We start from the raw sequence: 12,943 nt of genomic DNA on the forward strand, positions 1-12,943 counted from the left end.
AAGCCACTGTGGCTTATTTCCCCAGCTGCAATTGTGTGAACCCGCCTATTATGTGTGGCGCACTGCCACATGATCGGTGGACTCTATGTGGGGACCAGAATGTGTGAAATCAGCCTTAAAATGTATGTGCTTTGGAGTATTTTCATGACACCGTTATGAACACAAATGCCTTCCCCACCCAGTGGGCATAGCCTGGTTAGGCAGGAAGAACTCTGCTTCTCCTTAGCAAATGTGGGGGCATAAATGTTCTTATTCACACATATATATTTATACCAATAGAGTCTAAATTATCTGTACCACCCAGTAAAGATGTCTTGGCGTCAAAGCTGAACATTCCTGAAACTTTCTGTAGGAGCGATTGGGAAAGGGCTGAAAATAAAACTGCATATGAGTGCATGGTGTGGCCATACTTTGAATTCTCTGTCCGTTTCTTCTCATTCTAATGCAAAAAGGAGAAAATGCAGAAACAGGCAGCTTATCGGGGAAATTATGAATCTCATTATGCATTTTTTAAACCATCCTTGTATATAGCAATAGATCTCAGCTTTGCCTTTGAAGCCTCTAAATCACAGCCAGTGCTTTCAGCATTAGAATGACAAGCTGAATAATAACATGCTTCTTTCTGTCTCTGCAGGTATATATCATAAAAGTAACATGGTCAGACTCCACCTGCCAGATGATCTACCGCAGATACAGCAAGTTCTTTGACCTCCAGGTAATGAACTGATTTTGCTTTTTCTTCTGTGGAGACATTATGTGTGGTCTTGATTTCCTACATTGTCTAATAGTGCCATTCAAGAATATGTAGCTTAAATCGAATGGCTTCTAAGCATGTTGCAAACTTTGTATTATTAGAGAAGCCACATCCAAAAATGTTCAGGAGATGGAATTGGCTGAAGAAAAGAGAAATTGTCCTGGTGTTTGTTGAAGAAGGTCTTTCCATGTTATGCTCCTCTATGGTCTTCACTGATGGGTAGTGGTACAGTTTCATCCTGCATCCTAGAAAGAGGAGGTCCAGAGTGTGCTGCTAGTTTCCAGGAATGTTCCCTCCTAGGGTTTGGACCCCTGCTTGTGATTCTGCTGACATTTTATCTTTGGCATGTTCTGCCTCCTCTCACTAGCTTCCCTGAAGTTTCCCTGCCTTGAATTCTGTGCACTGAATTTATTTCTTAACCACATCCAAAATAAGAATGGGGGATAAATTTGTTAGGTTCACGCAAACCTACCTACCTAATTTTGTACTTTCGAACCAATATGCAAACCGAGGACAGCCATCCTTCTAAATTCACACTTCTCCGAATTTTGCAATGGAGCTCTCCAATCCAGAAACGTATACAAACATGCATATATTAGGGAATATGCATATATTAACATACAAACTTGTGCACATTAGTGAAAATATATTTTAAAAAGCATTACATTAGGAAATTTGCTTGCAAAAAATATGTGTATATTAGGCAAAATTGCATATAAAAACGCATGTGTCAGGAGAAATGCACACAAAAATGCATATGAATTTCCATGCAAATGTAAAAAAAAAAAAATCAAAGTTTGAGATGAACCCAATTTAAGAGTGGAAAAATGAGAAACTGAGAGAAATGGAAATTAACAGATTGTTCATCTGTGCTCCAGAGCACTCAATGTCGTCTGAGTTCATCAGCTCCAGGTCAGTAACAGTAGCCTCCTTAGAGCAACTCTTGCTCATTGTATCCCCTCCACCAGGAGTGGGCAGACTTCAGACTTGTGGGAACTACTTTGTGTTTTACTAGAAACTTGAGATCCATCAATTGGAGCCTGCTGCAAAATAGTGGCTTAGGCAGGTGGATGGAGGCTAAGAATTAAGGAACAGGATGCCTTATAGCATATGTGGAGCCCAGGACTTTGTGATCAGTACCAGAACCACGCTCACAAATCCTTTCATACAAAAATCAACTCCTGGTTTTCCTCCAAGCATTCTTTTTCAGCAACCTAATTTAGGAGGGAAAAGCTTTTTTTCGCTGTTGCTATTGTTAGACAATTGGCAGTTAATAACCCTTGCTGCAAATCATGCAGAGAGCTGTCTTCTGCCCACCTCTGCTTTAAACCACAGCTAGCCATAAACTGGGAGGGAACCCCAACAAACTGAAAAATGACTACACAAGTTCCCAATTCCTTCTATTCTCTTTCCCTAAACACGGCTGGAATAACACTGCTTGTTTTGTGTGGGGGGGTTGTTTTTACTATCCACATACTGCTTATACAATCATCAATGATCCCTTAAGTGTAGTTATCAGAAAAGTGTTTCCTGTCATGAAGCAACTTATACAGGCATCCCATCTCATACAGTGCTGCTAGCTTTGCTTCATCTCAAAGGAGAAGAGGTGGAATAATGGACATCGGTAGTCCCCCCTCATCAGATGCAGACTTGCCTTCATAACGGTTGCAGCATTTCTGTGAAAGGGACCAACTGCTATTGGTGAAATCAGTGGCGATATGTCTTAATCGGGTCACTGTATCTATTTCTCTCTCTATGGAAACAGGAAATAACTAAGATATGAGTCATGAGAAAGAAGTGATGGAATACTGGGTAGTGTACAGTTGGTTAGATTACAGTTTGGAGGCCACTTTGATCTCTATCAGAAGTGTGTGGCAAAGGGCTGCTGTCTGTTCAGACTGCACTAGTTTGCAATTGCTTCTATAGTTGGAGAAGAGCACCACAGGCACATCATGAAAGTGCCAGATCTATTCATGATATTGTGCTTTCAAGGAGCAACTTAATATGGGCTCAGCTTTTTGAAACTGACAATGGCCTGTTCTTTCACAGTCCATTTAGGGATGTCCATTGGGAAGCAGTTGTCCAAAGTTGGGTTGGGAGCTGAGCAACTCCAACTACTGTTGTGCATGGAGAGCTCCAGCATTGCTATTTCCCATAAATATGTGCTACATTTCCTCTGGCCAGTTTTATGAGCTTCAGAACACAGTGTCTTATATGGTGTGAATAAAGTTGGAGAAGGCAAGCCCTTCTTTATATTTCCTTCTGTTGGCATTCCTTCCTGAAGTAGCCAGATGGACATGGAGAAGAAATACCTGAGCCACTGAGTTCCTCTGCATCTGGTTGTGGCTTCTAAGCTGATAACAGCAACTTTTTAAAATGACTGTCCTCTGTAGTGAAACTCTTAGTCCCAGCACTTTCTTTTTGTTAAACATCGGCTATTTCCTCCACCCCACCCCCTTGTCTGTGTTCTTGTAAGTCTCCCGGACTTTCCTGTTAGGTTTGAAAAGTTCCCATCAAGCTAAAGTTATCAATGGGGTTAGTGTGTCGGACAGGAAATGATGTCTCCAATCAGGGGAGAAGGAGGCTTGAAAGGTCCCATTGATAAGTGGGGGGGGGGGCTTAGCATCAGTGGAAAACGTCTGCCGAACAACATGCATCCTTCTCCCATTCCCACTTGAAAACACAGCAAGAACCACCCCTACCCCGGCCGCCCAAATACTCACCCTTTTATTCTGGTTCTTTTGTTCCTCAGCACTTTAGGTGCCCTTGTTCTCTAGGTTGTCTTGAGGGACATTGGTGCACAGGGAACTGCAGCAGTCCACGTTTGGCACATGTTAGAGATGTGTTGATTTACATGTATTTATTCAAAACATCTGTATCCCACGTTTCCACAATTGCTTAAGGCAGCTCACGGCATCACTGAAAATATCCATGCAAAAATACAATTGATTAAGGGCAGTCCAGAAAATGCAGTAACAGGCGAAACATCTTATTGATATCCAGGTTGCATCCAAAGGGCAATGCTCAACATGTCATCTTGCTGACTGCTTTGTAGATATTGAAGGGTTGGGGGAATGCCCAGGAGCGTAGACTGAAGGGCCACCATCTGGCTGCATCTTTTAAAATAAATCCTTCAGGGACTGTTTAATTTACATCCTGGTAAAGCAATATTCCCTGAGGTAGAAATATAATTGTATTCTTATCTTTCTAACATCTGTAGAATTATGGTGTTACAAAGACAGGATACTTTTGCTGCCTGAACAAAGAACAAAATGGCTTCCCTTCCCCAGTCCACATATAGAAGCTGACATGACTGGCAGTTGAATCTTAACTGGAGGTTGAATCTTCACTCACTCTGGCAACAGAATAGTGTCCTCCACCACACCTGAGGCAGCAGATGAGTTTAGGGGGGCCAGGATAGGTTGTGTGGTATTGTATACACAGCTCTGTTCTCCAACAGAAGGGAACAGTCAGAGAGTTCATGAGGAACAGCCAGAAGGCTGCCACCACTGCCCCCCAACATCTGCCACCTGAGAGGGTCGCCTTACTCTGCCTTATCGTAGGGCCGGCTCTGGGCCTACCCTTCTTTAGAGAAAAACTGCAGGGTTTTTCATATACAAAAACTGTATATGACTAGCCTGATTCCTGCATTACTGTCGTCTGTCTTCCCACGTCTCCCCTTAAAACTCTTCACAATGGATCAGATGTAACGGGCTTTCTTTGTTCAGCCCCAGTTTTATAGAACCCATTCACCTGTGAAGCCTACAGATGTCCAAAACCTTTAGAAAGTTGGTGAAACCCTTCCTTCTTATTTCAGAGAGCTTTTAATGTGTCTTCTATATCTTAATTGCTAGTTTAAATTTAGTGTCTGTTGTTATGGTTACTTTTTAGGTGAATGCTTATGACTACCTTTTGTTGAAACTCACTTTGCTTCTTCTAAGAAAGGATTCCTTTATGGGCAGAAGGGCAACTTTGGATTCAGCTGTCTCCTCTGAATCCAACCCCATGACATTACTGCACTTATGGCCATTTTATTCCCTGCCTCACATGGAATAAAAGCTAGCTCTGCCTTCCCCAATCTGGTGCCTTCTAGATGTCTTGGACTGCAGCTCACACCATCCCTGACCATTGGTCATGCTGGCTGGGGATGATGGTGGTTGTAGCACATCAGAAGGGCACTAGGTTGGGGAAGGCTGAGCTAGACAGTGAACTTATTTTATGAATTAGTAACTCCCTCTCGTGGTTTTTTGGGGTGGGCTTGAATGGACTCATCACACACTTGGCACACAGCAAACTATTGAGTAGACTCTTCAGAAGAGGGGCCAGTGTGAACAGAACTTCGGCTATTCAGTGGTACAGAAATGCAATAAATAAATAAATATATAAATAAAGTGTGGAAATTGCTCCCTGCTATGTGTAGTGGTGATATGATACTAACGTTCTGCGAGCATAGTGATTCACCATATAATGAGTTAACATGGCCCTCTGCTGAATGTGATCTCATGTGTGTGTTTTTCTCCTTCAAGTAGTGCAGGGTGTGGCCTTCTGGTTAAGTTTTATACATTTGTGACATGCTGAATATTCAACCAGTGCAAAGCCCTCAGCCATGTGTTAGGGAGCTTTACTGTCAAGGAGCTTGCATCATTATTTCCCATGCTGGACTTGGCTCTGTCCCATTTCCGTGGGAGCTACATCCGCTATGTTGGGTTGATTTCAAATGACCTGGAAGGAGGGGAGGGGCTGTGAGAGCCAACAGAAGAGATCAAATAGCGGTTTGGGAGGAAAAGGCTGGAAATCAGCATGTTTGTTTGAAAGCTTTGCACATCAGGCTTTGGAGTGTGATTTTCATGGCTTTCTCTTATGAAGTTATGTGTAGTCTTTAAACTGGTCAATGGGATGGCACTGGATTAGTTCCTGTAATCAAAATTGGGATGGAAGGGGAGCAAAAAGAATGAAGTCTCCCCACCATGTTGGAGAAATGAATAGGGAGGCACTCCGTCAGAACAGCCCTATTGTGCGTGGCCAGGCTATGACTTTGCTTTGGTCTGGCACACATCCATCAGTGGCTACCTAGGGAGAGCCAGTGTGATACAGTGGTTAGAGTGTTAGACTACGACTGGGGAGATCCAGCTTCAAATCCCCCACTCAGCCTTGGAGGCTACTGGGTGACCTTGGGCCAGTCACTGTCTCTTGGGCTAACCTACCTCAGATGGTTGTTGTGTGAGGATAAAATTGGGGGAGAGGACAATGCATGCTCCCTTGGGCTGTTTGGAGAAAGGGCAGGATGCACACATAATAAATAAAGAATTAGACAACCTAGGGCCAAATTAGATGACATGAATGTATGCATTTAACGTGTCTGATAGTTGTTATTTATAGTAACCACTTGGGGAGGAGGAAATCGGGACCATGCCATGTAAGGACTGGGGTTACCCATCCCTATGCCACAGCCCTGATTAAAATTGCCCCCCCAGCTGCTAAGTCCTGGGAGGAAGCTTTAGTCTGAACAGAGAAGCAAAGCATGCTGCATTTGGGCAAAACGTGGAGTAATAAGGACTCAACTACACTACTACCACAGTGGTATCAGAATAAAAGTCACTGGTAGCGGTGTATTTGAGACTTTAGTTAAGCTTTTCTCTAGTATGCCCCCCCTAAATGTTTAGGATTATAACTTCCATCAGCCCTAGTGTTCAGGGCCAATGTCAGGAATGATGGGAGATATAGTCCAAAACATCTGGAGGGCAATAAGTTGGGAAAGGTTGCCTTAGGTTATATTCTGATGCAAGCTGGGCAGCCAAGTGCTACACAGATATTACACTACTTAGATCTCCAGTGACCAGGGGGGTAGTATCATACATGCAACTAATAATGGTATTATTTATACCACCTCTGGTATTCACTCACATAAAGGAGCCGAACCACAGCCAGTGCTACTAATATCCTCAGTGATAATTTTACTGCTTTGTTTAGGGTGTTGAGTAGCATTATTTATTCCCCTGTTCTACTCCTCAGCAAGCATGTACAATACCGATACAATTAAAATGCCATCAGTGCTTGATCACTGATGGGGTTTGTTCTGTTTCATAGCAGCTTTTGATGCACCATATCATGGAATCATATTGCTGGGGGCATTTCAGCTGAGAATCTTCTCAGCCAGTAGGCAAACACTCCATAGCCACTTTGTGTATAAAATGAAGGCGCCTCCTGTGCCAGCCTGACATTGCAGAAGGATTTAAGGTAGGCATAAAATTGAAATTTAACCACGCAACACATTATCCCATGTTGACATTTTGACCACAAAGAGCCATCTGAAATATTGGGATATTGCAAAGGCAAATAAATGAACGGCTTTGTTTTGCACATTCTGTCTGTGTATCGTTTTGCTGAGAACGGCCCTTTCGCTTCAGTCTGCTGATCCAAGTGGGTTTTCTTTAAAGTGGCAAAGAGAGAGTCATTCACTCACAGCCTCTCAGAATGTTTGGAAAAATAAAGAGTTTTACAGGGTGTCTGGAGGGGTGAAAGTGCTGTAGGGCTTTTTGGAGGATGGCTATGAAACTTCGCAAACATTGCATGTTGTTTCTAAGATCGTCTTGATTATTTATAGAGCACTGATGAACGGCTGAGTACTGAAGGACATATTAAATGAAAAATGTTACCATAAAATCTATGATTGCAAGCTGTAGTGCTGCTCTTTCTGCCCGAGCTAGTTTGAAGCATCATCACAGCACCAGCCAGTTGCTGATCGTTGTTACGCAATGCCCTCTTCTTTATAAACATCCACGCTCTAGTTACAGTACAACTTAACATTGCCATTAATAGTTTATATAGCACTTTTAAAAGTGCATTTGCAGTTTTAATCATCATCCCCATGACAACCCTGCAAGATAGGACAGGGGATTGTATCCAGTGTTAGTCCTATTTAGAGTAGACACATTGAAATGAATGGGACTTAAATTAGACTACTGTTGGATGCAACCCATTACTCTTATTTTACATATGGGGATCTTCAGCTAAGAGATCCTGCAAAGCCATGGCCAAGGTGGGATTTGAACCCAGATGTCCTAGGTACCCGTCCAGTTCTTCTAGCTTTTGGCCAGATGGACAGTCTGGGACCTAGAAGAAATCTGTGCCTATTCATGCCTTAAAGCAGTGCTTTTCAAACTGAGTTCCTGGATATCCTAGGGTTCCTTGGAGACTTAGCCCAGATTTCTCAAGATCAATAATGGCAGTCAACCTTCCCTGAAAGGTGGCTTGTCCACCACTTGCAGCCCATCTTACCCTGCAATCAGTTTCAGAAATAGAATTGACACACAGTGGCTCACAATTTTGGGGGATAGGGGGAGATTTGCATTTCAAGCCCCATACAATTTGACTGCTTGACCTATCCCTGGGTGGGACGCAGCGGAACTAAATAAACTGTATATGACAGAAGCCCAACTGGTGGTGTAGTTAGTGTCAGATAATGAGATCTGTTGAGGAGAAATAAATCTGGCTTAATCAGGGAGAGTGAACTTGAAAGAACACCAGAATTACTGAAAGGCACATACAGTTCTTCATTAAGCCCTCTGCTATCTGAGCCCCCGCAGCAGAAAAACAGGCAGGCATGGGCCCGTGACCTGGTATCTCAGGACCTGACAAGACACTGGGTGGGGGGCACCACCACAGCCTCCCTGCTTGGTTGCTGGGAGCTCAGATAGCAGGCTGTTGGAAAGAAGCAGTGGTTTTCTGGCCCTCCACAGAGGACTGCTACATCCAGGACAGTAAAGACTGCCATAGACAAAACAAGAGCGGGTGTGAAGAGGGTTGCTGTTGGTCAAGCTCTGCTTCCACTCTCCTCCCTCAACCGCATTCAGTCCTCAACTGACACACATACTGCGGTCTGAAGGAAAAGTGGATTGCTACCCCCTATTCCATGCTTCAGACTTTTCTTTGTTTTTGCAAGCGTCTGCATGGTTATCTGCCTTAAAATGTGTTGGTGCTTTGTTTATTTTTGTAAAGCTTCATTTTCTTCTACACTTTAAAACTGGCTCTGAGAAAGGGAGGAAATGGATTTGTAATGGGCACAAGGGCCAGCCAATCAGCACTGTGTACAACCTTGCTTTGAGAAAGGGGGGAAGTATTTTTCTCATTGGCACAAGGACTAGCCTTGTGTAAATTTGGCTTCTTTGCAAACACATTCTCCTCGAGCTTAATCCAGGCAAGATCATATTTGTGAAGCAAATACGGTGAGTGTTTCAGAGTTGATGGGCGGCACCCCCCAGACTCAGCCAGACTCTGCCTTCTGAACAAACCTAAGTTTTATTTAAACAAAGTCTTTTCCACAGAGCTCTCTCAGGCTGTGGCCTCTCTCTCCTCAGGCCAGAAGCAGTGGGTGTTGCCCAGATCTACTTCCTGGCTCCTCCCAGGAAGCACATCCTATCCAGGCCAAATACAACAGTTCTTTCATATTGTATCACACCTTGGCCTATAGAAACTACCTTTAATTTAGATAGACAGACAAATAGATAGAGATAGATACACAGAGAGAGACTGCAAGATACAATACAATTAAAAACAGCACAAGACATTAAACAATAATACATAAAATTGGGAGGAATAACAATCCAACCAGCTGAAAATACAATGATTTAAAATGCCTGGACAAATAAAATGATTTAACCTGATGCTGAAAAGGATACAGTGTGGCAGGCATACCTCCTTTGTACCTTCACTACTAGCTCTACAGAAAGTGAGGAATAAAAAATGTGAGCCCAGGGTGGGTAGGGGAAATATAGGCAAACTGATGCCTGAGCCAAAAAGTGGCTTATCTTAACTGGTTTGATTGTTTGTTTTAAATACAGACCCCCCCTTGAGATATTCTGTCAGTGCGCTAGATAACCACCCCACCCAGGGAAACACATCATTATCTTCAATGTCTAAAATCAACTGTTTATCATTCCTGTTGCCACTATTGTCTAAACATTCCCCCCTGGAAAGTAGTCTGTTTGGTTTCCAGTTTTTGTTTTGGAGAGAATTTCACCTGCCAATCAATGACATGGTGGCTATGAGGAAATTGGCATGCTACGATAGGCTGCAAAGATCACTGGGGAAATGGCTGATTTCCCATAGGCTAACTAAAGAACTTCTCTTAGGTACACCCAGTTGTAAACACTTCCTCTGTTCCCTTCATTTACCTGTTCCTGCAACACAGGAACCTGTGTTACCTGCTCGTGCCATGCCACAGTTCTGATAGGACCCTGTGTGATGCAGTGCAGGGCAGAATTTAGGCTTACTGGATCTACTGTGTTTTTTGCTAGAACCCCACGGCCCACCAAGTGGAACCAGATGCAGAGGAGTGGCTCAAGAAGGCAGACACACAATTGCAGAACAAAGGGCCTCTGAGCACATGCTCAGCACAGTAATTTTTCAGTATCGGAACTGGAGCTTGGACACAAATCCTTTCACAAACAAATCTATTCCCGTTCTCACCCTCCCCAGAACTTTCTTGATTTTAGCAGTCCAATTTAGGAGTGAGAAAAAAGTATTTTCCTTGTCACTACTGTTGAACTACTGGGAGTAAAACTCTTTCTGATCTACTGCAAGTCACCCAGAGAACTACCAGTAGATCTTGATCTACCTTCTGATCACTCCTGATGTAGTGGCTAAGCATGGGAGCAGGAATTTCTGGTTCAAATCACCTTTCAGTCTCAACTTACTTGGTGGTCTTCAACAAGTTGCTATCCCTAAGCCCAGCCCAGCCCCTATTCTCTAATATGGGGCAAATAATACTGACCTTAATTGGAATATAATGTATATGAAATGTTTTGAACAGTCTAAAGCAGGGGTGGGGGACCTCAGGCCCATGGGCCAAATCCAGCCTTCCTGGGGCCCCAGTCTGGCCCTCCAAGGTTCCCCAATATCCACGCCCCCTTCCCCTGGCCCCAGCCGCTCTCCCCTGACCACCAAACATTGGGTGTTTTTCTGGCTTTTGTACAGTTTTTCTGCACTCTAAATGGTTGAAATGCCTCTTGGAGGCCTAGTTGCTGGCAGTAAGAGCTTTAAGCAAAAATATACTGGCATTTTTGGAATTTTTCACCCCACCCCATTTGCCTTTGGCCCTGCCCACCACTGGAATGTGCCCCAACACTCCCCCCACCCTGAGAGCTTTTTCAAAGTGGAATTCAGCCTTTGGACTGAAAGAGGTTCAACACCCCTGCTCTAGAGCATTCTTTAAATACTAAGTATTATCATTCATGGATGTCATGTAATGACCCACAGCTTCAGTTGTTTCTAATGGAAGCTTCCTTTCCATGCCAAATAGCAGCTGGAGGACACCAAAGCAGGGGAAAGGGTTGACCTCCCTTTCCTGCCCCGCCTGATTGGGGACCCCCAGCAGCTGCTGCTTAAAAGTTACATGCAATGCCAAACTCTATGTTTAACATCACATATAGTTTCTCTCCCTTCCCCCCCCCTGCCCGTGTAAGTCAAATTTGATTGTATTACGGAGTGGGTGAAGGACCTGAGCAAAAAGTTCCTTGTCTCAAAGATGGTCAAAATCGCAACGGCCTGCTCTCCTTTTGTTGGTTAACTGTGCAATCCTAAGCATGGTTACTCAGAATTGCATCCCATTGTGTTCAATGAAGCTTGCTCCATTGTAAGATTGCATGGGATTGCAGCCTAAAAAAAAAATAAAAAAATCATCATAGATATATTGACCTCACAAAGGAACTTGAAACATGATCAAATGGCAGAATGTAATGCACATCTTGTAGCAATGAGGGATTTAAGTTTGAACTTTGAGCAGTAGTAAGGGTTTTGCAGCATGTTTCAGTCATCTGTTGCAAATCCAGCTATGCTCGTGGCTTGTTAAGCTGGAGAGGACAATTAGTGTGTTCCCACCAATTCCTTAGGCTTTCCCCCTCAACTGTATCCACCTTACAAGCACACTATAAAGCAACTGTAGGTTGTGTGATGGCTATCCATTTAGCTTTGAGGTTAGTGGGAGGGTGGTGGGGGAGACTGTCCTCAAGAGAGCAGTGAAGGTCGAAGAACAAGCACAAGAAGAAGTATAACTGAGAAACTGGAGCTTTGTCTCTGACCACTGCAGCAAAACAAGGCAGAAGCAGATATTTGTGGGAGGAACTTGCTGGATTCCAGTGAATCCAGTCCAATCTCTTTGAGCCATTGCCAGCTTTTTTCCTTTTTTTTTGCCCCCCACCTGGCAAAAGGTGAAAAGGGCACAACCTGTTGACTTCTGCAACACTTCCTTCATCCTCCCTGCTTGTCTCACCCTGAGCACTGGGAGAATAGTAGGCAGGTAGGTGACTCTGAAGCCCCAAACATCATATCTACTTCATGTTACTTCATTGTAACGCTGGCCCTAAATAAAACATCGCTACTTACCTTCAGATCTCTCTGCCTCAAGACATGTGAGAGCTGGAAGTGTCTCTCCCAAATAAACTAAAAAAGGTGAAATGTTCATGGGAGTTGATAAAGATTTACTAGTCATGGAAAAATAAATTTGCAGGCAATGTGCTGCCACTCCTGCAGTAAGAAAAGAGATCAGTTGGGTCCCATCAACTTCGTCTCCAGCAACCATGTGAAAAGGGCTAATGCATGACATACCGGCTTTTCTCCAGTTCCTTGAAATATATAACCAATCCCACGTTCAAAGGTGCGCATTTCTCTTAGTTGCACTCTTGAGGCCTCTCTTGAGTTTTAGATTTACGCTGTAGAATGGCCATATGAGAAGACCCATCTTTTGGAGGAGTTGACTATGCTGGCTAGCCAAGGTCTAGCCTCACAGGAAATGTGGGAGCTCTAGTATGGTACTGAAATACAAACTATAAAGCACGCCAAATTTCAAGCAAGAACATGAAACAGCAATGCATAAAACAGCAGCACAGTAATCCCTCTTGAACGTGCAGTCTCTGCATAGGGGGAAGTGCAGCACATTCCAAGATTAAATGGTGATACCCAAGGTTTTGAGATAAGGCAACTTAGCTTGGGTCCACTGGCAGATAGAAATTGGGGTAAGATGGGAAATAACAGACTCATGAGGCATTCAAGTAGGACATTGTCATGATGCTCCCAGTGAACTAAGGGAGGGCCCATAAAGATTTCTTATTGTGCTCTCAAAAGTACACAAGTGTACTCAGGGTGACTTTAAACATTTTCATGTGGCTAATTCCACAATCACAATGGCCACAG

At 43.6% G+C, this 12,943-nt stretch overlaps 1 protein-coding gene across 2 annotated transcripts in view; it reads left to right on the forward strand.

The window, feature by feature from the left end:
- SH3PXD2A (SH3 and PX domains 2A) overlaps positions 1–12,943 on the forward strand; it is a 374,731-nt gene that overhangs the window by 52,664 nt on the left and 309,124 nt on the right. For both annotated transcript variants that reach the window (XM_084846410.1, XM_084846409.1), the window contains exon 2: positions 635–715. In XM_084846410.1, the coding sequence (XP_084702536.1) occupies positions 635–715 (81 nt within the window). The remainder of the gene's footprint in view (positions 1–634; positions 716–12,943) is intronic.

The sequence above is a fragment of the Heloderma suspectum genome, chromosome 3 (assembly GCF_057233095.1).
Source record: "Heloderma suspectum isolate Gila_16-S chromosome 3, 16-S_ref, whole genome shotgun sequence".
In the NCBI taxonomy this organism is placed as follows: domain Eukaryota; kingdom Metazoa; phylum Chordata; class Lepidosauria; order Squamata; family Helodermatidae; genus Heloderma; species Heloderma suspectum.